Raw genomic sequence first — 25,444 nt, forward strand, 5'->3', positions numbered from 1 at the left:
AGGCTCCCTTTCTGTCTCCTGTATAGTTTCTTGTGGCAGAAGATGGAAACCCGCCGGATTGGCTAAAGCAGAGACGGGGCGTAGGTGTGAACCAGCCCTACACAGAAAATACTAACTGTACATGTGGCTTACTACCAGCCACACAAATCAACCAAAACAACACTGTACTGTAACACAATGCTTTCAGTGTCAAGACAGACCCAGCCCCTTCCTCTCCTCCCAGGATCTGCCCTGAAGTGCAGGCTCTGCAGCCTTTTATGGCCCAGTGTGACCCACACCTGGGCTGCAGCTTATTCAAGATTCACCCTGGACCACACATATGTCAGGAATCTGGGGGAGATATATCTTGACTCCAGCACTTTGCCTGTCACTTTCTTACAATAGATATACTTGGTCAAAACCAGACAATATAATTTTGTTGTATCATATTACTTATTTACTTAATGTGCTTTCACATTGCTCTCCCGTGACCCTCCACAGTGCCTCCACACCCAGTGATGTTTATATTACATGCGGCACTGTGTGCAGGTTCCTGCCCAGGATGGACGCCAGCACATGGCCGGGAACACCATCCTTACTTTAGAAGCGCAATGAGTTCTTCCATCAGTGCTGAGGTGCTCATTGCAGTTACTGGCTCCCCAGGAGTTAGAGATCAGCTGCATTTACCACTCTGCTGCATTCTTCCTTTCTGTGGTGAGCGTGAGAGGAAGAATGACACCACAGCTGGCCCCAGAATAAAGAGGATATGGGAAGCAGAGTGATGAATGCAGCTCACCTCTCACTCCAAAAGTGCCAGTTCTGATGGAAGCACTCATTGCACTTCTAAAATAATCATGGAGACCACGGCCATGTGTGAATGTCCATCCTGGGCAGGTGGGACCTATATGCAATGCAACATGTAATATAGCCAGTGGTTCTTAACTGCATACCCCTGTGGACTGCGTGCTGTAGGTTGAAAATCACTGGTGTACATCAAGAGGGGTTCCCAACATATAGTTTTTACAGATAGTACTGTATAGGCATACCATGGTGTCTGTTGCCTATAGACTCCTATGGTTAAAAAAAAAAAGTACACTGTATTGGTTGAATGGGGACTTATGTGTACATTTAACATATACATTAGTGGTTATAGTAGACAGACAATGGAAAATGCAGTGTTAATGCGACTTTAAGTAACTAATTCTCATGATACCGTCTTTCTGCAATGTTCTCATTAAAATAAAAAGAAGTCATAAGAGTTTAATAGTCAATATAATAACACAGATTAGGTATGCAGATATCTATTTGTGGTCTTTTAGGTTTATTTTGTATTTTCTACTAAATACATATACCTTTTCTTGTTTGTTTCAGAAAACCAGTATCTGCTATCTCTCCTTTCCAGACTCATATTCAGGTATCAAGGTCTATTTATATAGGAACAATCAACAGAGTAACTTTGTATAAAACAAAACACTGCTGTAAACTATAGTATTGAAATGTGTTAATATATTGAATTCCTAAAGGGATTTTCTAGGACTTGTAAATTGCCTGACACCCTTGGATTCCCAGGGGTCAGTTGTTTGAAATGGCACTGGTGCTTCCTAAGCGCTGCTTCCACCGCATAGGTCTTGTGACCATCATGTCTATCAGTCACATGGGCTGTTCACAGCTTAGTTCCATAAAAGTGGATAGACTGAGTTGGGATACCAAGCACAGCTGCTATACTGGTGTGCATAATAAATAGTACAGTGCTCACCTGAAGGCTGCAGACTTTTCTAATAGCTGCTTGCCACATCTTCAGTTGATGACCTATTCTAAACTAGGTCATCATTTATTAATGGGATTGGCCCATTATGGACACTTATCCGATATCCACAGGGTCGCCGAACAATCAGGAGGATAGGGGACCAAAAGTCCCCGGCACTCCATTTACTTTTATTCGACTGTAATCTCCAGCAGTGCCCGCAGCCACATGGAAGTGAATTTAGTGCCAGTCACGCTAGTGCTCTGGCACTCCATTCACAAGGAGGCCTTAGAGGTACTTTCAGTTTTCCCATCTTCCTGATCACCAGTGGACCAAGTGATCCGGCCGTCAGCAATCAGAGACTTATCCCCTGTTCTGGAGATACTGGATAAGTGTCCATAACAGGACAACCCCTTTAAAGGGGTATTCCCATGACGCTTGTTAACTAACCTGCAGGTTGTTGTGCTGTCTTCACTTCCTGCTTCTCTTGGCACATAGGTGGGCGGGGTATCACTTGCACAGGATTGGTTGTAAATGAATTACCACAGTGTGAAGCTGATGTAGCAGAGCTGGATTGGAGTCAGTTTGCATTACATATAGAGGTAACGGACTCCCTATCTCAGCCCTTATCAGCCAAATTCAATTAAACCGACTGATAAGAGCTCAGAAATCCCGGAACTCTCACGTCCCCTATCTGAGAAGCTCTGCTACTTAAAAGACACAGACAGCTCAGAGCTGCTCCCAGCCCCCAGCCCCCAGCCCCCCCCCCCCCCGAGAGCAAGCAGCTAGAACACTTGACAAATGAGCAGATAATCCCAAGGGCCATAGAAACAGAGTGTAAACAATGAAGTGAATAAACTAAGGTAGCGGCCAAACAAAGCTGTTTTGATAAAGCAATGCATTTAGGAAAAGTCTTAAATCCACATAAACTAGCTGTATAAATAGGATCCTTGTGATGGGACAACCCCATTAAGTCTGAAAAACCTCTTTAACGTCAGACTGAAATAGAATACAATAAATACAATAAATCACACAATTTTTTGCTTATTTAGAGGTGGAATTTGCCTAATACAAATACAATACAAATACAGACAACCATGTGTATTTTGCAGTCAGCAAAATAGTAAGGACAGTGTGTCTTTAGTGTTTCTTCAGCATCAGTGAAGTATGTTTACAAAAAAACGGACAGAGTGTCTTCAGTGTGCCTCAGTGAGTGATCCTAGTTTGCAGATCCACCAAAAGGAAAACACAGGGGACATCTAATGATATCTCTAGCTTGTCTGCAAAATCAGACTGCACACTGAGTACATCCATGTGCCATCCTAGGTTTTTAGCCCCCCTTAGGCTTCTATGGATGAGTCCGTTCCGCAAGCAATGAACAAAATAGGACTTCTATATTATGCGACACGGACTCTCGGCCCGCACACTGATCATTGGAAATTATGGTGGTGTGCATGTGCCCATAGAAATGAATGGGTCAGTGTGCTATCCGGTAAAAACACGGATAACACACTGATCTCGCCCACAGTCGTCTACAAGGGGCCTAAAAATCAAATAAAAATTACACCTTGTGAATCTATCGTGAATGCTAATGATATATGCTGTACTTATTTTTCATTATATTCCTGTTGCAGGTTGTCTGGGTGACACCCAGTTTACATTTCGTATGCGCCGCTCAGCAGGACATAGAAATTCCCTATATGATGATGAGAAATATAATCGGGAAGCTCCTGTTACTCTTCAGGTGAGCTGAATTGAATGTACCCGGCCAAGATTATTACTTCAGTTGCGTTTAAATTAGGTTACAGTAAATTCTGGTAAGACATAATGGTTGGTCACACTGATGGTGAGTGTTTTTTTATCATCATGTTTCTGTAGTATTTTGTTGAACAAAATAGCTGTTATGTATAGTTTAAACACCCCCAGAAATCTTATAAAGTTCTTGTAAGCCACTGAGATCCATTAAGAACAGCTACAAACTTCAGCTGCATCATATCTGCACTGATCCTGAAAAAAAGGAATCACATGATGTCAAAGGGAACACATCCTAATTAACTGCTGTTCTCTAACTTCACTAGATACTATGGTTTTTTATGTGTTAAATGTCATAAATTGTAATGTGCTATGTTATTACTATGAATATATACCATTTATAGTATAGTAGCATGATTTTTACTTTCCATGGTATTTCTGTCCTTACAGAGGGATACTGCCCACTACTTTGGGTATGTATACTTCCGACAGGTGAGAGACAGTTCTGTGAAGAGAGGATACTTTCAGAAGGTAAGGGGTTATCTTTTCTATTAAAACAACTGGCATATCGACATTAAAGAATTAAATATGTCAATAGGACCAGAGCTACAGTACTGGTGCCCAGCCACTATACAGTGCATGGAGCTATTTGCTTTAAACTCTATGCACTGTATAGTACAAAGGCCTGAAACACCTCAGCTCATCCATGTTGAGGGCAGCTGTTGGCCCCCACCTATTAGATATTTATAGCCTATATCAAGTACATGAATCATTTATTCAGAATCTTCCTATGGTTTATTCACTTAAAGAGGACCTTTCACCATACTAATTCTAGTTCTTACCATCTGAGAATATGTGCTGTTCTGTTGATTCCAGCACAGTTGGAATTGTCTTTCTGGCCTCCTCCATTCCTTAACAACATGTTAATTTTGGTGCCTGTTGAGCCATTTCAACTCTATAATGTCAGAGGGGCGGTGTCAGACAGGAGGTGTAATTCAGAGCTCCAATCAGAGGCAGCTAATGTCAAAACTCAGAATCACACCCCTTGCCTGCTCCTGTCTGACACCACCCTCCTGACAATACAGATCCTAAATAGTATATCAGGCACCAAAACTAACTTTGATTGCTCAGGAACGGTGAGGACTAGAGAAAAATTTCCAACAGTGCTAGTTAGTGGAGCACAACCTAAAATTGATGTAAAGAGTTGGACTTTTTGAGGCAGTGAAAAGTCCTCTTTAAAAGAGGAATAATATGGCAGCAGTCAATTAACCTTTTTGCCAAAATGCCTTGAGTGCAGCCATGATCTCTCTCGGTGCTAACCATCTTTAAATGCAAAAGTGAATTCAAATAATTTGCTGAAATATGTATATAATTCCAATCTTTTACCTAAAGGAGTTGTCTCAATAAAATGTCCTGCCCTGAGAACTCCTTGTAAACAACCTGTAAACAACCCGCATTGACAAAAAAAATAAAAACCAAAAATGAATTGTTGGAATTGAATGAAACTTTATAAGTTTGAATTCAATGATGATCTATGTAAGCAATTTCAATACTAGAGTGAAATGATAAGTTTATTGGGGAAATTGCAGAATTCAAAGGAGGCTATAATGTCTTGTCAAGCTGCCTCTAGCCTAGATACAAGATGAGATACCATTGGCATGGGGAATACAGGTTCTGTATAGTATCTATCCTGGAACACATTTGCCCACAGATATTACAGCTGCCCTGTAGATCTTGCACACTCGTAGGTTTACAAACTCAAACACAAATGCAACAAAGGCACCAAAAAGTAAATCCACTCAGATAATATGAAAAAACAATGTCATAAAGACAGGATCACTCAAGAAGTAAAGTACAAATATTTATTCAAATAAATAAGAACAATAATACATAATATTCAGTAAAATATTAAATATGAGGAAGACCAATATAATGAATGTGCCATAGTATGGGAGGCAAATATAATAGAGTCTAAGAGTGGTAATAAAACTTAGCTGGGTTATCTATGAAACCATTGTGTGAACAACATATAAAAGACTGCCAAAATACCATAAAAATACTTAGTGATAACATGAAAACACTTAGTGTGTAAAGCAGTAAACAATATAAATCCAATAGTGAAAAAGAGGTTTTCCAAAACACCCAACAGAGAGTATTATACCACTATTATTACTACTCTTAGACTCTATTATATTTGCCTCCCATACTATGGCACATTCATTATATTGGTCTTCCTCATATTTAATATTTTACTGAATATTATGTATTATTGTTCTTATTTATTTGAATAAATATTTGTACTTTACTTCTTGAGTGATCCTGTCTTTATGACACTCGTAGGTTGCCAAAGCTAGTGTTCTACTGGCCACATAGTTACTCCGTTAGTGACAAATTTGGTGACTTGGCAAATCAAGTGTTGCAGTCTGGCAGAGACATTCCTGGGAAACCCATTGCTGTGTATGAGCAAGCGTCATCGTTCTGAAAAATGCCAGCTGTGGCATGAGAAGCAACATCCATGTCCACACAGGATGTCCTGCACATATCACTGCGCTGTTAGTGTTCCTTGTATCACTACTCAGGGCTCATTCACATCTGCGCCCGGGTCTCCGTTCTGAAGGTTTCCTGCAGAAAACAGAGGCAGAGACGGAAACCTGCAGGAGTCTTTCTCACCCATTCATTTGAATGGGTAAGAAAGCTGTCCGGCCGTGAGCAGCAGTGAGTGTTTTATGCTCTCCGCCGCGAAACCGGTTTTTTAAATCTGGACACAGAGTCGGACATGCAGTACTGTGTGTCCGGATTTTAAAAAAACAGTTTTGCGGCGGAGAGCATAAAACGCTCACGGCCGGACCCGGTCTTTGGTTTCTGTCTTCTTGTATGCAGAAGACGGAAACCACAGAACGGAGGCCCGAACGCAGGTGTGAACCTAGCGTCAGGGTGACTGCCCTACTCTCCAGGTTATCACACCAGCAGATGAGCCAGAGTGTTACTCCACAGCAAAGGTATGATTGAAACACTCACCACAAGGCCCACATGTTCAAACCCAATCATTGTTGGATCCCGGTCTCAAACAGAACCTGGATTCATAACTAAAGATGATATTATTCCAATCTGTAGCAGTCCAAGTTTCTCCTTCGTGACACCACTAACGAAGATGATGGTGGCTGGCTCTGAATGGCAGGACTCATAATGGGACACCAAATTTCTTCCTGCTAAGTGTCTGGAAGTGGTCCAGGCCAAGACGGGTGTGTAATGATGGAGCTATTTGTCTCTGAGTGATAGAAAGAAAACTTTGGGAGCTGCTTGTGTATGTTGACTGATCAAACAATCCTATTTGTCTGTCTGAGCTAGCTCCTTACCACTAGATCTAAACAGCCTAGGTAACTAGCTATAGTATGTTTATCTATTTTTCTTTTTCAGCCATTCTATAGGGCTATTTAATGAGTGTATTTTGTACAATCTCCTTGTTATGAACAACCTTTATGTGTATCTACCTGATCTACTGAATACATACATGTCTGTTTTCTTTTCAGTCTCTAGTTCTTCTGTCCAGTTTACCCTACACCAACTTGTTTCACACACTACTGCAACTCATAGCTCCTGAATATTTTAACAAGTTGGAGCCCTGTCTTGAAGCTGGTAAGAAAGTGAATGGAAAAATGTAATATGATCAACAAAGCAGTTGCTCCAGAGAAATCCTGAACAAGTATTGGTGGAGTAGTGGAGAGGGCTTTGGGTATAGATCCAGATGTCTTTTATTAAAAAGACTGAATATTATCCATTTTCATTTGCCCTGTTGAAAGAAAAGAGTCTCCTACCCTAAACCCTTCTTTGTGACCGATAATGAGAGTTGTTGTCTTTTTTTTATGGTGGACCAATCCAACCCTTGTATGACTTGGAGTCACTTTTTTAAAAAATTCTGAAATGCAGTATTTGTCTTCAGCAAAAACAAAAGGCCAGCCACATCTTCTGCCAACAGTAACAGTTTTGTAACATTGGCTAGCAATACATATTAGATACAGTTTGGTAGATGCTGGCAGCACGAGTGTCCCAAGAGCTTCCATCGAAAAGCAATGAGTGGGCATGTAATATAACATACAGAATTTGGGTGCTTATATTGCCATATATTTGCACCGCTCTCTGCTTCAAAAGTTGTGTGAGATTATTTTATTTAAAGAATAAAACATGCATAGAAAAGAAAAAACATATCTCAAATCAATAATAATCCTATAAACCCTCCCTCGTGGGGTGGGGGCAATCTACGCGCGTATTACATTGACAGGAATAGGGAAAAAAGCAGCCCATTCATTTCAATGGGGAGCGCACGTATGCCAGCTCCCATAGAAAGGAATGGGATCTGCTTTGTATGCGCTCATTCTGAACGTGTTTTATGTTCAGAAAGAGCTTAGCGTATACTCAGTGTGAATGCACCCTTATAATGCTAATTAAATGTACCATTCTCTAATAATTGAGATAACACGTAACCCCCTTTTTCACCCAGAATTTATACTGTCTTCTAAAACTCTGGAGTAAAATGTTGTTCCAAAGGGTTACTTTTATCATATAATCGATCTTCTAAAACACTTAATATCTTTCCACCCCTTAAAAAGAAATTCAAGCAAAATAATCTTTCTATACTCTGAAAATTTGTCAGATTGATGCCTGATCATAAATCTGGTGTATCTTTCAACTGCATAGTCTACTTTGGATTTTGTAAAATTGTATCTTTAATTGGTTCTGATCCGCTGATTCTGGTGCAGTTTTTGTTACTAGCCCCCACTATTCCTGAGCTATCAGTGTAGTCAGTTTTGGTATTTGGTCTAAGAGAGCAGAAGGTGAGGGGAATTCTGGGCCCTCTGTCCAATCAGAGACTTATAATGTCAGAACTCAGAATCATGACTTCTTATCTGCTCTAGCTTACTCATTTGACAATACAAAGTCTAATAAGCATATGAGTCTCCAAAAGTACTGAAGATAAATAGGATTGTTTAGCATAGCTGACCACTTTTAGCAGAGCCAGTTTTCACTCGATGCATTTTATTAAATTTTTCTTAACTTTAAGGGGTTTTTCGGGCAAAAAACTTTTTTGTCTTTTTTTTTCTTTAAAAAAAAGCTCTGTTAGCGGTATTAATGGATTAATAAGTGCATCCAAATACCTTTAGCAGCATTTTGAGTGATTTCTGGGGTTCTCTTGGAGCTCCTGGCATCCTCTCCATTTGTTTACATGGGTAGCTTCCTGCTCTCCTATCCTACAACTTCCATGACGCATTGCTCATCACTCAGATCCCCCTCTCTCTCCCTCCTCTCCCTCTCTCACACCTCCTCCCCCTCTCACACCCCCCTTCCTATTTCTCTAGCTAGCCCATGGACTATTAGCCCTATTTAACTAACTCAGTCCACTCCCCATTCCATCATACTTACGCTAGGTTCACTCCTGCGTTCAGCTGTCCGTTCTGTGGTTTCCGTCTTCTGCATGCCAGAAGACGGAAACCACAGACCGGGTCCGGCCGTGAGCGGCGGTGAGCGTTTTATGCTCTCCGCCGCAAAACCGTTTTTTAAATCCGGACACAGAGTACTGCATGTCCGACTCTGTGTCCGGATTATAAAACCCGGTTTTGCGGCGGAGAGCATAAAACGCTCACCGCTGCTCACGGCCGGACATCTTTCTCACCCATTCAAATGAATGGGTGAGAAAGACTCCTGCAGGTTTCCGTCTCCTGCTCTGTTTTATGCAGGAAACGGAAACCTGCATAACGGAGTGCCGGGCGCAGATGTGAACGAGCCCTTACCTGTCTTCCTGTTAGGATCTTTTTGGCATGAGAGATCCTTCTCCTCTTCTCGTCTGCTAGGACCTGTACAATAGAACAGGAGTGCTCCAGCTCTATTGCAAACGGGTGGAATGCTGGCTCGTTCTCTTCTTTACGTCTGCCAGCGTCTCAAGGCTTCCTTCACTTCTGCAGATGTCTCTATTGCACAGGTACCGGCAGAAGTGAAGGCACTAACGATTCGTGCCTAGAAGATCACATGATGACAGGTAAGTATGATGAGGTGGAGGGAGTAGTGGTGATGTTCCATTTCTGGAAACAGAAAGTCACCGGATAATCAGAAAATGTGCCTGAGGCGGTCAATTGACCTTCCCAAGGATACAGGTAAATATACATTTTTGCTAAAGGAAGTAAGTAAAGTAAGCAATTTAGAAAGTGGGTGGAGGTGTTTAGATTACTGTAGAAATTGCATTTTATCCCGGGCAAACCCTTTAATTGTTCCTGGTCAGGCAATTAAGTTGTTAATGTTGATGGTGAATCATTTGTACAAACAATTCCACCAACAATTGGATGCCTGCCTTGCAATTGTCCACCATTTCTCTGAGTAACTTGCTAGGCATTTTAGCATTATATTTTGTAAATATAGTATAATGAGAAAAACAACAATCTTTTTTTTGCCCTAGTCTGTAATCAGATCGACCGATGGCCATTTCCTGAGCCAGGACTTTCATTGTCATTGCCTATCATGGGACTTGTCTTGCAGGTACTAAGTGAAATGGCTACCTTCTGTATACTCCAACTTGTATTTTTTTACTATTCTGTGATATGCATGTTTTATCTTGCTTGCCTTTGGAGTATCTTTCTCTCTTTGAAATTTGACCAATTTTGGTTCATACCATTTATAAAAATAACATAGCATCATCTCATGTAAAATATAAATGTCATCTTTATTAAATTCAAATGATATAAAACAACATACAAATCACAGTATACTCATAAATAAGACCACCATAGCCAGACACCCAAATTAAAAAACCTTCCAAAGTTGTGCATAGATTATAAATTAATACATATCCACAGTAAATAAAGTTATAGTCATAACGTGTACATGAATAAGTACATGTTATACATATACAAAGGGAAAATACCAACTATGGGGTCTGACCCTAACACGTGTTTTGCTCTGCTTCTTCTGAAGTCAACTTTATGAAATTCCATTTCTCTGTACTTGACATATACCTTGTTATCGTACAGTCACATGAGTATTTTCTGTATATATGTTTTTTTAGGTCAAAATTCCCAGCCAGACTGATGTGATGGAAACTAATGTTATTACTGACCACCCCAAGGTATGTGCTATACGTATATATTGCTGATATACCACATGTAGTTTACTGTGAATTTCTGCTGTTTTGTGATGTAGTTTTCAGATGCAAAGCTTATACAGGTGAAGTTCTACTTGCAATGTGGGAATTTTCAAAAATTGTTACATGGACAGACAACAGTAGCTGACTTTTTGTTGTACAGTTTGTGTCTGACAGAACAAATTGGCTAAAGCTAGCCATACACAGGACTTTGGCAAGAATGCAGTTGATCAGTTGTTCATGAGATTGTTATATACGCAATCTCATCAGCAACATGCCACAACAAACTGTCTGAATTCAGAAAATTATTCCATACTCCTATATTTTCAGCTGACAATGAATACAAAATTAGGATGTTACAAATCATATTTTTGACTGACTATAGCCTGCTGTTGCCAATTGCAAAAGAGAGTTCATGAATAATTTGTAAACAACCATTGGCCGAAATGTATAATGTCAGCCATTATTTTATGTGTATGGGCAGCTTAAGGGACAGTTCACGTGGAGTTTACACGCTCGCATTCTGGCACGTATACACGTGTCAGAATGTGAGCGCTCAAAACAGATCCCATTCATTTCAATGGGTCGTTACGGGCGTATAACGCAAGCAAAATTACGCACGTTATACGCCCGTAACGACCCATTGAAATTAATGGGATCTGTTTTGAGCGCTTACATTCTGACACGTGTATACGTGCCATACGTGTATACATGCAAGAATGCAAGCGCGTTAACTCCGTGTGAACTGGCCCTAATAGTGTAGTGCTTATCATCTTTGTTGTCCATTTCAGTATTGTCATACGTGGCTGATACTAAACCCTGGTAAACAAAGTATAGCACATAGTTTAGATCTAAATAATATGATTATTATTAGGTATGGTAATAAAAATGTAATTTTAAGAAATAAGTGTGGTTTGTGAAAACGTTGACTGAAGCTGTAGAATATAAATCTACATTCTTAGTAGTTTGTATGCGTTAATCAGTAGCCGATACCATATCTCTTATAGGGTGAGCTCACCAGGGCAACAAATGAAAGTGTTCTACAGATGGTAACAGAATTTTTACACTTTTAAAGGCACCTGGTTATTTTCATGTAATGCACATATGGCCATAGCACATCTGATAATCACCTTCGCCCATCTTCTATACTGCATGCATAAACCACACTTGACAAATACGTTCATATGCATTAGAAAGATTAAGAGTTAAAGGGGTTGTCCAGTTAACATTTTTATTATTTAATACTGCTGCTACTGGAGATATAAACATAAAAACAAGTATTCATTTCTCTTCAGGCCTCTGTTTTCAGTTTAGGGTTGCCGATGGCGTGTGTACAAGTCCTCTGATTTGCATCACTAGTGATACTCCCAGCTGTTTGTGCCAGGTTCCCTCTTCAACCAATCTGGTGGCCGCTTCACAAACAGCATATGACTGCTGTGATATGCCGTTTGTGAGGAGCTGACCACTGAGGCCTTTGAATGGCTGCAGCACCATCTGACACAAGCAGCCGGAAACTTGTATACTGGTACTGGTTTATTATGTTTAACCCCTTTGAGATTTTTCCAATAATATTTCTGCATAGTGTGTTCAAACTATCAAGATAATGATATAAGATAAATTTACAGTTCACTGTGCTTGGGAACAGCTCTCTCTTCCACAAATGTAACTGCTTCCATCATAAAATGAAACCCTTTTTTTTTTTTCAAAATAGAGTAGATTGAGTGGAAGTGAAATATTAACTATATAATGTATGCTTTTGTTTAATCCAAGTGTTGTGATCATATCTCCACATAATATACAGGATCGGCTTGACCCCCCGTGCCACATACCCAGCATACATGAGTTGGATCTCTTCAGGTGAGAAATATAGTTATCGCATATAACATTTTAGAGCCTCCAGTATCTCTGCACATCAGGGATTATATAATACTCCAGTATATAACTGACCTTATTCTCTGTATTTACCTAGGTCTCTCCAGTCTGTTCTGATGAACCTCCAGTTGCTCTGGGAACTAGTTTTGCTAGGAGAACCCCTGGTTATTATGGCACCTTCACCCACCATTTCATCTGAAATTGTGCTAGCATTGACTGGGTAATGAATTCCTTGTTCTTCTATGTTACAGCCAGATGCAATTAAACACTTGCCCACTTCTTCCATCCAAACAGATTGAAGGATTAAATGGGATCAGCCCCTCTAAAGGAGGTAGACCTTTTCTAACATGACCAGGGATTATGGTCAAAAAATATTGTGACGGTGATAGTGACGATGATCTTTGGTTAGCTTGTGATGTATGAAACAATGAGCAAAAAGGTCAGAAGTGTTCATATCACACTATCTGCAATATTACCAAATACAAGCACTAAAAGCAAAATTATGTATCTTTAATAAGCAACTAAAGAGTATAATAGAATGGTAGAGCATAATAACTATTAAGCTGAATTCAGGCAGGTTTTTTTGGTCCAGAATTTGAGGCAGAGGCTGCCTCAGATTCCGGACCAAAAAACGGGTAGCCGCGACTGGATGCTGGTGCAGTGCACTGCATCCAGTTGCGGCACTCCTCTCCAGATTATGCCCAAATGAATGGGCCTAGTCGGGAGAGAGTGTCTTGAGGCGGACGTCTGGCCGCGGCATCTGGCTGAAGAAAGAGCATGTCGCTCCTTCTTTCTGGGAGCGGCAACAAACCACGTGCGGAAAAAGAAACCCATTGATTTCAATGAGATGTGTTTATATGGTCAGGATTTTGAGGCACATTATAGTATAGTCCATTCTTTGCTTTCATCTCTCAATGTTTTTCATTTAGCAATAAAGAATGTAGTGTATGTAGAGACCGTGTACTAACTTGATATTCTGTTGCTTACTTAGATCACAGTCATATATTCTAGAGGAATTGAATAACATTGCCATTCTGGGAACAAATGTATAAAAAGACTTCAATGAAGAACACTTGTGCCCTGCTCATTCATGCTTCCTAAACCTGCCAGCTGGTGTTACCAGTCTATTCAGCCTTTTTTTTACTAAAGTAGATTGGCTCAATTTGATCAAACAAGCAATACATATTCATTGTACTGTTTGTTTTTTAACCTGCAGAACAATGATATCTTCCCCTGATGCATATTGTGTACCTTTTTATTAACAGATGCATTTCACCATTAAAGTTTTGCTCTGATTTCCGCCCATATTTCACTATTCATGACAGTGAATTCAAAGAATATACAACAAAAACTCAAGCCCCGTGAGTAAACATTTGTTCAAAGGAACTAGAAAAATAGACATGACATACAATTATAAAAGATTTTAATCATTTTTTCACTCTTCAGTCCTAGTTTATTACTTGGAGTAACCAACCCTTTCTTCATAAAGACTTTGCAGCACTGGCCTCATATTCTTCGTGTAGGAGAACCTCGAGTGTCTGGTAAGAAAACAGAAGTGGTGATGGAGCTTACATATAAATGTACAGCAGATGGCAAAAAGTGAATACATAAGCTGTGCGGAGTATATTGGGAACACCAAATTCCCTACTATTTCCCCAGTAGCTCCTATGGCTGGGCGGATATCCCTACTATGGGGTGACTTCTGGATTATTTTCTCTATAAGCTCTACATGTTCACACAGCTTATAGATTCCCTTCCTAATGTGTTCTAATGATTTGCTGATTTGTTTTTTTTTGTCTTTACATTGTGCAAGCTATATTTTGTTTTACTTTTCTGGTGATGTGGTCACATCAGGGCTTGTTTTTTGCAGTATGAGATGACTTTTGTAGTGACATCATTTTTGGGTGCCTATAACTTATTGACTAAATTTTATTAACTCTTTCTTGGAGGAATAAAAAAAAATCAATTCTGGCAGAGCTTTCTTACCTTTTAATTTTTCTTTCCTCAAAGCGTACAGGATAAGTAACATGTTACCTTTATTCTGTGGGTTGGTATGATTACAGAGATACCCAATTTTTATTATGTTTTTATGTTTTACTAATGTTGCAGAACAAAAACCTATTATTTTTGCATCATCATCTTCTGAGATGCATAATATATTTGTATTTTTCGGTTGAGTTTGTTGAGGGCTTATTTTTTGAATATGACCTGTACTTTTTATTGTGGCACATGTGACTTTTTGGGGGTTTGGGGTGTCAGAATCAGCTCCATACAGCTGATAGGTCTGTGGCAGGCTTTTAGCCCCCCGTCGATCAGGTATTTATTGGTTATCCTGATCATAGGCCATAAGTAGCTGAAGCCTGAACAATCCCTTTAAGCTTGACTATGTAAAAATAGGTATGTTCTAGTTATTTTGTCTAACCCCTCTACATTATTAAATATTAAATGTGACTTGTTTTCATCTGCAGGTGATTTACCAAAACAAGTAAAATTAAAGAAGATTACAAAGTTGAAAACTATGGATACGAAAATGGGTAAAATTGACTATTTCAGATTATTAATTTAACCAGTGAAATCTCTCTCGAGAGCCACCTCCTTACCCAGACCACATTTTCTGTGACAAGTTTTCAGTTTTTCGTACTAGCCTTCTTTGAGAAGATCACCTCTTTTAGAAGATCACTTTTTCATACAATTTTGGTTGGTTGTCTCAAAAGATGTTGCAAAGTATCTGTAAACAGTCCTATATAGCAATCCCAGTAAATGATGCTATGAACCAAACTGCAGCCATTTCCAGGAAGCTACATTCATTCCTAGATATTGGATCTACATGGGAGAGAAGACCGATTGTTGTCTACATCTTCATGTAGAAATGAGCAACAGTAAACTATATACGGTATATTTCTGCACAACTAAAAATATTTGTTTTTGCCTCTTTATTCCTTATAGGGATGTACACTTCCTATAAGCCATTTCTTCACAAAGACAAGGCCCTGATTAAACAACTACTAAAGGTAACTGCTGAAAGGTGTGTGTTATAGAATTGCCCAGAAATGTGTTCTAGGGTATACAGAAGCTATTTTTGGAGCTTTACTTTAGTTTGTATTAGGTGTTTGGTAGCTTTCTGTATCACACATTCCTAACCATGGTGCTGTAGAATGCCTTCAGGGATGCCATAACACTTCAGTGGCAAGATGGAAGTGTGTCTCAATATCAATTCTATCTGATAAAGCAGGAAACTATCAGAACTGTGTGTGTGTGTGTGGGGGGGGGCACTAAAAAAGCATTCTATTGTGTGGGAGCATTATATTAAGTGGAGCTACTAAGGCAGCTGTATGGGTGTCACTAAATGGGCATAATAATGTGTGTAAAGGACACAAGGGTTGCCTTATATTGTGTGGGGATCACTAAGGGGGCATTATAGTATGTGAAGACACTCTAAGGGTGCATTCACACTGAGTAAACGCTAGCTTATTTTGTAGAGTAAAATTACACTTGTAAATTTTGCTATCCCATTGACTTCAATGATATTTTTTTACAAGTGTAAAAATACGCCTGTAAAAAATACGCCTGTAAAAAATACGCCTGTAAAAATACGCCTGTAAAATGTCATTGAAGTCAATGGGATAGCAAAATTTACAAGTGTAATTTTACTCTACAAAATAAGCTAGCGTTTACTCAGTGTGAATGCACCCTAAGGGTATGTTCACATGGAGGAAAAGGTCAAGGAAACCTTTTCCGCCTTGTGAACATTACGCGCGGCTAGCCGCGTCCAAATGCCGATACAGCATTGGCATTCCATCGCGGCATACCGCTCCTGATTAGGCCCGAATGGGCCTAAACAGGAGTGTGTCTCGAGCCGCAGCTGAATCAGCTGCAGAATCCACGGCAAGATAGGTCATGTCACTTCTTTTTTCCACTACTAGCTAGCGGAAAAAAAAGCAAGTGGCTCCCATTGAAGTCAATGGGAGCCATTTTTGCAGGCGCCTGCAAAAAGCTCAGTTTGAACATACCCTAAGGGCTTGGCTCATGTTGACGTTTTCTTCCTTCCCCGTCCTAAGCCTGTCTTGGCCAACCTCTGGCCTGACCCCTAATGCTTTGCATCATTTTTATTTGGGGCCTTGGACAGTTGTCCCCTACATCAGGGACACTTTTAAGAGTTAGTGAACCCGTGCGTTACCTGCAGTGAAGTCCAGATTGCTGTGTAGGAGGTAAAGGGTGAAAACCAGGGAAACAATACCCTTAGAATTGGGCCAAATCCAAAACAGAGAGGGGATGAAGTAGCCCAAGGCCAAATTGTTGAAGTGATGCAGTGTGTCCGTTACACTTGATAAGCACTGGTGAAATGGCACTTAAGGCCTGGTTCACATCTGCGCATAGGTTTCCGTTTGGTGAGTCTGCTTGGGGAGCCCCCGAACAGAAACCTAATCCGCATAAAAAAGTGGTTACCTAAGGAAACCCGCGGACCCCATATCATGCAGGGAGGTGAACAGAATGGCCTGAACGCAGATGTGATCCGGGCCTAAAAACCTCTGAAAACAAGTTCTAGTATAATATACTGGGTAAATTATTTAAGAAAACTAAAAAATAAACTTATGGAATTTGTGTTTGAGCGTCAGGTAATATTTGTGCGTATCTATATAAAGGGCCCCCAAAATGAATTTTGCTGGTGGGCCCTAGGCACCCTAGTCTGCTATTGAATATTTAGGTATCTTTGGCACATTTTTGCCAATATTTTGACAATATTTTTTTCTTAATGGGAAACTGTCTGGATTTTTACTTCTGGATTTTCACTACTAAACCCACAGAATAAAACTTCAGGGCCAACAGACAGGGGTGCTCATTATCCCCTCTCATATTCATTTGACTTTGCTCTGGAGTTCAAGTAGCTGCTTACGCGGACGACTTGCTGCTCTTAATTTCTAAACCCCTGATTTCTCTCCCAATCTTGCTCCGGGAACTATCACTTTATACTATTTTATCTAATTATCAGATTTATTATCAAAAATCTGAGGCCTCTCTGTCGCTCTGGACAGTTTCTTACCTTACCTCATCTTTCCCTTTCTTGTGGGCCACAACCTCTTTTTCCCAATATCTATGTTTGTTATCTATACCAAACAGTACAGCGCTCCAAGATAGACTGGCATCGCCATGAACACTATCGGTGTCAGTGGAAGCCTCCTTTAGCTCCATCACCTTCACAGCAGCTGATGACTTGACACACTCCCACAGTCGACACAGAAGCACCCTACGATCACCTCCTACTTCAGCAGTTGCCGATCTCCTTAAGATTTTCTATGTGGCCCTGCACCCCATGCCCTTTTTTCCTATACTTGGTAATCCCAACTTTGCTTCCAACATGAATAGCCCAGTCTTTTGTCTGTGCAAACAAAATGGTTTCACCGCGGAGAGGCTGCATATGGACACCGGCGGTTTGTTTTAAAAATCCATTCAAATGAATAGGTTTTAAAACTGACCTCCAGCAAGCTGACCCCTTTGCAGTTTCTCCGGGGATTAGGACAGAAACCCCTGGGTGGACAGCAGAAGCTAGTGTGAATGCCACCTAATTTACATATACACTTCTGAGGTGATTTTTTTTACCTTAATAGAGGGAAAGATAAAAATAATGTTTCATACCCAGACTGACATTGCTGTGGATTTAGTAGTGAAAATCCTGGTGACAGGTTCCCTTTTAGGTAAGTGAAAACATTTCCTTGAGTAATAATTTTAGTTTCAGTGTTTTTTATTGAATTAGGCTAGTTTCACATATGCGCCAGAGACTCTGGTGCAGAACTCGATGATAATCGGTGAAGAGAAAAGTCCTGCACAGAGGACCTGACAAATAAAGGCAATTTCAGAGCAAATCAGTAAAAGAACAATATGCATAACAAAACAAAAAGATATTTTCAGGTATAAATCCTGGTGTAGAGTTACGTTTTTAAAGGATTACCAGTACCCTATTTATGTAAATATGGATGTCTTAGAGAAGGGTCACTCTCCCCAGAGATCCACTTCCACCAACAAGGATTCCCACCACCACTAAAATCATATAATTTTATGTTTCTAGGCATGAATACTAAATTATATAGCAACCTCTTTAATACATTTGTATCAATCTATTAGATATAGAATGTGTGTAATATATATATATATATATATATATATATATATATATATATATATATATATATATATATATAATCATAAACACTTCTCTTCTTCAGGGTCTGCAGAAGAAATTGCCTTCTTCCGCACTCAGTTTAATGCTACGGAAACACATGTTTGATTTAACTCAGAGCTTTATTCTGCCCCTGGTAAGAAACTTATTCTTTTCTAAGTTGATGTGAGCTGTTACTTTGATGCTTACAATGTCTGTTTTGTTGTAGGAGCGTTATATGGGTAGCCTAATGCCACATCATAGTGCTATTACTCCCTGGAAGGTATTTATGACTTACTGCACTAACCAAGAGATTGTTTCACTTGTTTTTAGTTTGGCATCTTTCTAATTTTATATATTAAACATCATCTTTTGACCTCAGAAGTAGGGATGGTCAGTTGATTATAATCCTTGCTGTACAGTTGGGCAAATACCTAGAGAAAATTAGGTGACTAGATGCCTAGGCTAAAGAAAAAGGTGATTTTCTAGCTGTCACTAGGTTCCTACTAGTGCTTGGGTTTCCATTGTTTGGGTCACATGGTAGCACAAAAGACAGAGACGATGTCTGCTTAAAAAGTGGGGTCTCTGCAGGTTTTATACTGAAACCGGCAGAGAGAAAAGTCCTCCTTGTATTACTTTTCTCTCTGCCAATTTTAGGCAGAAACTCCAATGTGGATGTGAATCCAGCCTGATAGTGTACTCCCTCTTTTCGCCAGTTCTCTGTGGATACCGGTGTGGTGTCACAAAAAATGCTAATATTAGCCAATACAGTCCATACAATTTTCAGAAAAGACAGTTTCTTTCATTAAGGAAATAGCTTAAATATGTAACTGTGTTTTATACAAGTCATGAAGCCAAGGGTAGCAACTTCTTTCTTCCAAGGAAATAAGCATGTGTATGCTATCTGCCAACATCAGATTGTTAGCATATATCAGCAAATTTAGCTTGGCCCGTCAGTAGTCTGCAACTTTACTGAATTTTAATGTTCATGTCAGGTGGCGTTCACGCTACCGTTGGTGACCATCAGTATTGTCTATTGCTATTGTCCGTTACAAGATTTTAGCAACGGACACTAGCTGAACTGTCACAAATCTGTTAAAATTTCCATTGATTTCAATGGGATTTTCTCTTGTGTCCGTTAGTGACTGTTAGTGTCTGTTATACACTGAATCCGTCACGTCTGTTTTTTTCGCTGACAAAAAAACCCCCTACATGTAGGTCTTTTGTGTCCATTAAAAAAAAAAAAACAGATTCATAAACAGACTTAGACAGTAACTGATAGCTATGTAATTGATAATTGTGGGGGGGTTTTCTGCGCATGTTCAGAAAGCAGAAAATAAAACAGTATAAAAAATTAGCACTAATTGATGATAATGTGTCTGTTTTTTTAACGGATCCATTAAATGGATCCGTTAAAAAAACAGACAAATTAATATCAGTTAGTGTCCATTAATGTCTGTTATGATAGGTGTCTGTTTTTTTGGTACTATTCCGTTATCGGGCCAGCAGCAGCGCATTTCAGCACCAGCTTTCGGGACAGCAGTTCAGTTCAGCAGCGGGAATTACAATGACATCCGAGGACTGCTGGCCCGATGCTTGTGCCCAGTAGCCAGTACATCAATGACCCCCCCCTCCATCTCCTCCTCCTTCCAGTGCTGCCCCCCAGCTCTCCTTACATCTACCCCGTACCCTCTCCCCGCCACATGACTAAGCCGATGCTGGCCCGATGATAGAGGCCGTGCTTGTGTGTAGTAGGCAGTACATCGATCGATGCCCTCATCCTCCTCTTCCTTCCAGTGCTGCCCCCCAGCTCTTCTTACATCTGCCCCGTACCCTCTCCCTGTAATAGGCCTCACCGTAAATCTTGAGCAATGAATGCTACTAGATAGCCGCCGGACGCTGCAGAAAGTTTGTCCCTCCGGCTCGCTGTAGCTCACCGTTCCTATAGTCGGCGTGTTTCTTGTCAGGGCCTGGATTGAGCCCCGGTGTCTTTCCTTTCGGTCTCGGTACTAGCGCTGAGGTGAGGCCTAGTCGTGTGGCGGGGAGAGGGTACGGGGAAGATGTAAGGAGAGCTGGGGGGCAGCACTGGCAGGAGGAGAAGGATGGGGGAGGGGGGTCATCGATGTACTGGTTACTGGGCACAAGCATCGGGCCAGCAGTCCTCGGATGTCATTGTAATTCCCGCTGCTGAACTGCTGTCCCGAAAGCTGCTGCTGAACTGCGCTGCTGCTGGCCCGATAACGGAATAGTACCGTTTTTTTTGGGGGGGGGGGGGTTAACGGAATCCAACAGTAGTGTGAACTCTGCCTTATATGTTTTTGTAGCATATGGTTTTGTATCAGGCAGGAGCTATATCTCATGTGAAAATATGTCTCTCTATGCACAGAATCCCCCACAGGTACGGCCATTTCAGCAAGAAGAGCTAATGAAGATGTTAGAACATACAGGTCCTCAGTATAGCTCTGCAATAAAGGGGGACTGGATTGGATTGTACAGGTGAGCCAGGCAGATGTAAATGTTTCACATAGCCACATTTAGTTAGCTTAATAATACCACAATAACACTCCAGTACAAAAACTATATCATAAGAATAGATGAATAAATCAGTCTTCATGTTTCTTTTAGCCTTTTGGCAACTTCAGTTTCCTTACTCCCCCTCCCCCCCCCCTCCAAAAAAAAAAAATGTGTTCTTTAATTCCATCCTCAGTCATCTTTAATATTAATCATTGTTGATACCTTTTGTAATACCAACCCTCTCATGTCAGATATCAGGTGTCGGATATCAAACAGGTAGAGCCCATTTGACGTTTCTAGCAATATTTTCTTTTTCGCCACATCCTTACTGTCTTTGTCATGCAAGTTCATTATTGCCGCTGTTTGAATTACTTCTTTTTCTTTCAACTACTTATATTTCTTAAAGGGCAATCTATGTTTTAAGACAAAGACAGTGGGACTTGGTGTCCTACTTTTTTCGTATGTACTCTAGAATACCCTGTGCTTACAAATTTCTCAATCAATTTATTCTATTACATATTTGTATTACTAGAAATCCTTCTAGGTCTCACAAACTAACCTTTGGGGATACTACGATAAACATGGGGATGGTGATGACTTGTATAATGTAAGATATTACAAGCGTAACACCTTATATTATATGAGTCATCATTCTGCCTATTCTAACACAAGTCATCGTGTTAAAGCAGGTAGCAGTAAAAAATAACATAGAAGATAAGAAGAGGCGCTATTGTAGTGTGAGTTTTTTTTCTGTTAAGGAGACTGGAGTCGCTTGACTGTTTTTATTAGCAATGGAATGTTTCCATCTTGTAGAAAAGTAAATGTAATCATTATCAGACCCAGTGGTAAATTACAGTGGAAAATAATCATTTCATTATTAATGGTCCAATCTTTTGATTAAACACTTCAGTACCGGGCCAATTTGTGGTCCAGGACCAGACACATTTTAGGTTTATTTTGTATGTGCCGTTTAGAGGGCTGTAACATTTTTCTCATACGTCTCATTCAACAAATTTTTGCGTCTTTTTTTCGGGGACACATAGGGCTTTATTTTTATGTTGTTTTTATTTTTGAATGTGTTTTAATTTTTCCTATATCCAGGAAAATATAAACAAAATAGGAGGGAAATTGTGTCTGGTTTTCACTTTTTTTTATTTTTTATTTAATAACACAAAGTGCTACTGAAAAACTTTATAAAATAGTTTTTCCTCTCCGTTATGGTAATTTTTATTTTGTATGGTGTTGTCAGGGGTGGGGCTATAACCTTTAATAACGGCATTTTATTGGCGTATTATTATACTTATTATTTTTATTATTTTATTTAAAAAAAAAATTTAAAACTTTTTTTTTATATATATATTTTTTTGGGATGGTGTCCCCATAAGGTCATAAGAGACCTTTGGGAACATCTGATCACTTTTTTCTTTGTTAGGGAAACTGATTTGCCCTGTAACTGGGGCTGGTACATTTAGCCCCAGTTACAGGCGGAATACAACCTCCTGCACGCTGTATAAACAGCTTACAGGGCTGATCTGGGTTCTGTAGGACCCAGCAGCTCTTGTAAGACTGACACCGGCGGATCACGTTACCGTCGGGTCAGAGGGTGGCCGCATCATAAATAAACCTTCCCTGCCTTCTCTCTGGGAGCTCCAGCTGAAGTTACAGCTGGCTCCCAGTATCAGCAGCTGCACAATCTCGTGCAGCTGCTGTGTTCTGACAGGACGTATATAGTCAGAACAAGGCAACCACTTCCCGGACGTATATAGTCTATGGGTGGTCCGGAACTGGTTAAAGTTAGATGATATGTAATGGATGTGTCCAAACTGAATACTAAAGTCTTGTCATCATATGTCATCCATATGTGGATAATGAATGGTTATGTAGATAACCTGTTTTCCCTAAGTCCCAACAGCGGCACAATATGGGGTATTTTCTGCCCCTGTGTGCTGGTAGGACAGGCGGAATTTTTAATTAGCCAAGTTTTAATCACCTTGCTGGTCCCTATAAGAGGGCACCACACCCCTCCCCCTGCGTGTAAATACAAAGTAACCAACATAGGTCCTATACATAGCATCTAGTACATTGTTGTGATGTTTATACATCCTTATATACACAACACACATCAGTTTTTTACATTAAAATGCACGTAACAATCAGTACATGTTTTGTTTTGCTCTCCTCCAGTGATTTCTAGGGAGGGAGACTTGTGCCGCTGTTGGGACTTAAGGAAAACAGGTTATCTACATAACCATTCATTCCCTTGCGTCCCACCAGCGGCACAATATGGGGAGATAACAAGTAATTCTCCACTTAGGGTGGGTTTTGGAGCTCAACTGAGCTCAACACCGTCCAGCCAAATGCCGAGGCCTCAGCAGTATGGCTGGCTAGCCTATAGTGTTTCACAAATGTGGAGTCTGAGCTCCACGACACTGCCGCACAAATCTGCTCCAGCGGCAAAGCGCATCTCTCTGACCAGGAGGTGGCTACCGCCCTCGTGGAGTGCGCTGTCAGCAAGGAAGGTGGAGGTAAACCTTGGGACGTAAATGATATTTTAATGACCTCCTTCACCCACCTAGATATGGTGGGTTTAGAAGCCGCCAGCCCTTTCAATTTCCCAAAGAAATTGACAAACAGGTTTTCCGCTCTCCTGAAAGAGCGAGTGCGCTCTATGTATATCCTTAGACATCTGGATAGGTCCAATGAGTGCAGCTTGACTTCCTCCGCTGTAGAAGGAGCTGGATGGAATACAGGAAGCGTGACCAACTGACTTCTGTTGGAAGCGGAGGGTATCTTGGGTGTAAAACCCAGGAGGAATCTCAATTGGACCTGGTCCTCAAAGAAACTGGTATAAGGCTCCTTACAGGAAAAAGCCTGCAACTCGCCCACCCTCTTGGCCGATGTGAGAAAGGTGAGAAACTTTGGTTCAACAGTCTCCAGAGGCTCAAATGGCTTTTCGCATAGTGCCGTCAAGACCGTGCTGAGGTCCCACTTGTGGACAGGCGCAGATACTGCGGGTCTCAATCTCCCTGCGCCTTTTAGGAAGGTGCTTACTAGAGAGTATTGAGAAAAACGCCTCCCTAGACAGGCGGACAGGGCGGCCACGTGCACCTTCAGGGTTGCGACCGCAAGCCCCCTGTCTAGGCCGTCCTGAAGGAAGTCCAGGATCATCCCCACTGGGGGATCCACAGAGTCCACTTTGTGCTCCCGGCACCACTCATTAAATATGTTACCGATCCTCTGGTAACTTTTGTTTGATGACACTGCGCGGGCACATGACATTGTCTTCAGGACGGCTCTTGAAAGTCCTCTATTCCTTAATAGGGACTGGTCAACTTCCAGGCTGTCGAGTTGAATCTCCTCAGATCCTGGCAGATCAGCTCTCCTTGAGTTACCAGGTCTGGGAGGGGGGGAAGCCTCCAGTATATGCCTTGACTCATCCTCATGAGCTGGGCAAACCAAGTCCTTTTTGACCAGAACGGGATTATGGCGATACCCGAGACTTGGTCCTGTCTTATCTTCATCAATACCCTGGGTATGATGGGAACTGGAGGGAAGATGTAAATCAGCCTGAACCTCCATGGGATGGACAGGGCATCCACTGCCAAGGGATTGTCCTCTTGATACAGGGAACAGAAGGTTTCCACCTTGGCGTTGAGTCGGGTCGCCATAAGATCGACCTCTGGGCAACCCCATCTTTGGACGATCTGTTGGAACACTCCTGGATGAAGCGACCATTGTCCCGATACGGTGATACCCCGACTCAACTGATCTGCTACTATGTTCAGGGAGCCCTTGATGTGAACAGCGGATAGATGGGACAGGTTCTTCTCTGCCCATGTGAAGATTAAGTTCGTGGTTCTTTGAAGGGCCGGGGATCTGGTGCCGCCTTGCTTGTTTATATATATATATATATATATATATATATATATATATATATATATATATATATATATAACTTGTCCTGTTGTCCGACTGGACCTTGACCGCCCTCCCTTTGAGGAGGGGGGTGAAATGACACAAGGCAAGGTATACTGCCTGAAGCTCCTTCAGGTTGGGTGACCCCTCTTCCGAATGCGCCCAAACGCCGTGTATAGTCCTGTCATGCAGGTGGGCTCCCCATCACCCGTGGGACGCATCTGTAGTCAGAAGGATCCATTTTGTTGGAACCGTGGACCTTCCGTCTTTCAGGTGTATCCACCATCTGAGGGAAAGACGGGTACTGGGAGAAAGGCAGATCTTCTCCTGTAGTCCCCGTGGAGACCTGTTCCAGGCGCTCAACACTTCCTTCTGGAGGGGACGCAAA

General features: G+C 41.0%; 1 protein-coding gene across 2 annotated transcripts in view; it reads left to right on the plus strand.

Annotated features, from left to right (window-relative positions):
- The window catches only part of DENND6B (DENN domain containing 6B), a 37,026-nt gene that overhangs the window by 2,080 nt on the left and 9,502 nt on the right, over positions 1-25,444 (plus strand). Inside the window, exons 3-18 of one of the 2 annotated variants that reach the window (XM_075273831.1) lie at positions 1,351-1,393; positions 3,358-3,467; positions 3,926-4,006; positions 7,006-7,111; positions 9,921-10,000; positions 10,527-10,586; positions 11,609-11,650; positions 12,403-12,458; positions 12,571-12,693; positions 13,739-13,834; positions 13,920-14,014; positions 14,942-15,007; positions 15,420-15,484; positions 18,695-18,784; positions 18,857-18,910; positions 21,014-21,123. In XM_075273831.1, coding sequence (XP_075129932.1) covers positions 1,351-1,393; positions 3,358-3,467; positions 3,926-4,006; positions 7,006-7,111; positions 9,921-10,000; positions 10,527-10,586; positions 11,609-11,650; positions 12,403-12,458; positions 12,571-12,693; positions 13,739-13,834; positions 13,920-14,014; positions 14,942-15,007; positions 15,420-15,484; positions 18,695-18,784; positions 18,857-18,910; positions 21,014-21,123 — 1,277 coding nt within the window. The remainder of the gene's footprint in view (positions 1-1,350; positions 1,394-3,357; positions 3,468-3,925; positions 4,007-7,005; positions 7,112-9,920; positions 10,001-10,526; positions 10,587-11,608; positions 11,651-12,402; positions 12,459-12,570; positions 12,694-13,738; positions 13,835-13,919; positions 14,015-14,941; positions 15,008-15,419; positions 15,485-18,694; positions 18,785-18,856; positions 18,911-21,013; positions 21,124-25,444) is intronic. The other variant, XM_075273832.1, reaches the window with a different exon arrangement.

Source organism: Leptodactylus fuscus, chromosome 5, assembly GCF_031893055.1.
Source record: "Leptodactylus fuscus isolate aLepFus1 chromosome 5, aLepFus1.hap2, whole genome shotgun sequence".
Lineage (NCBI taxonomy): Eukaryota > Metazoa > Chordata > Amphibia > Anura > Leptodactylidae > Leptodactylus > Leptodactylus fuscus.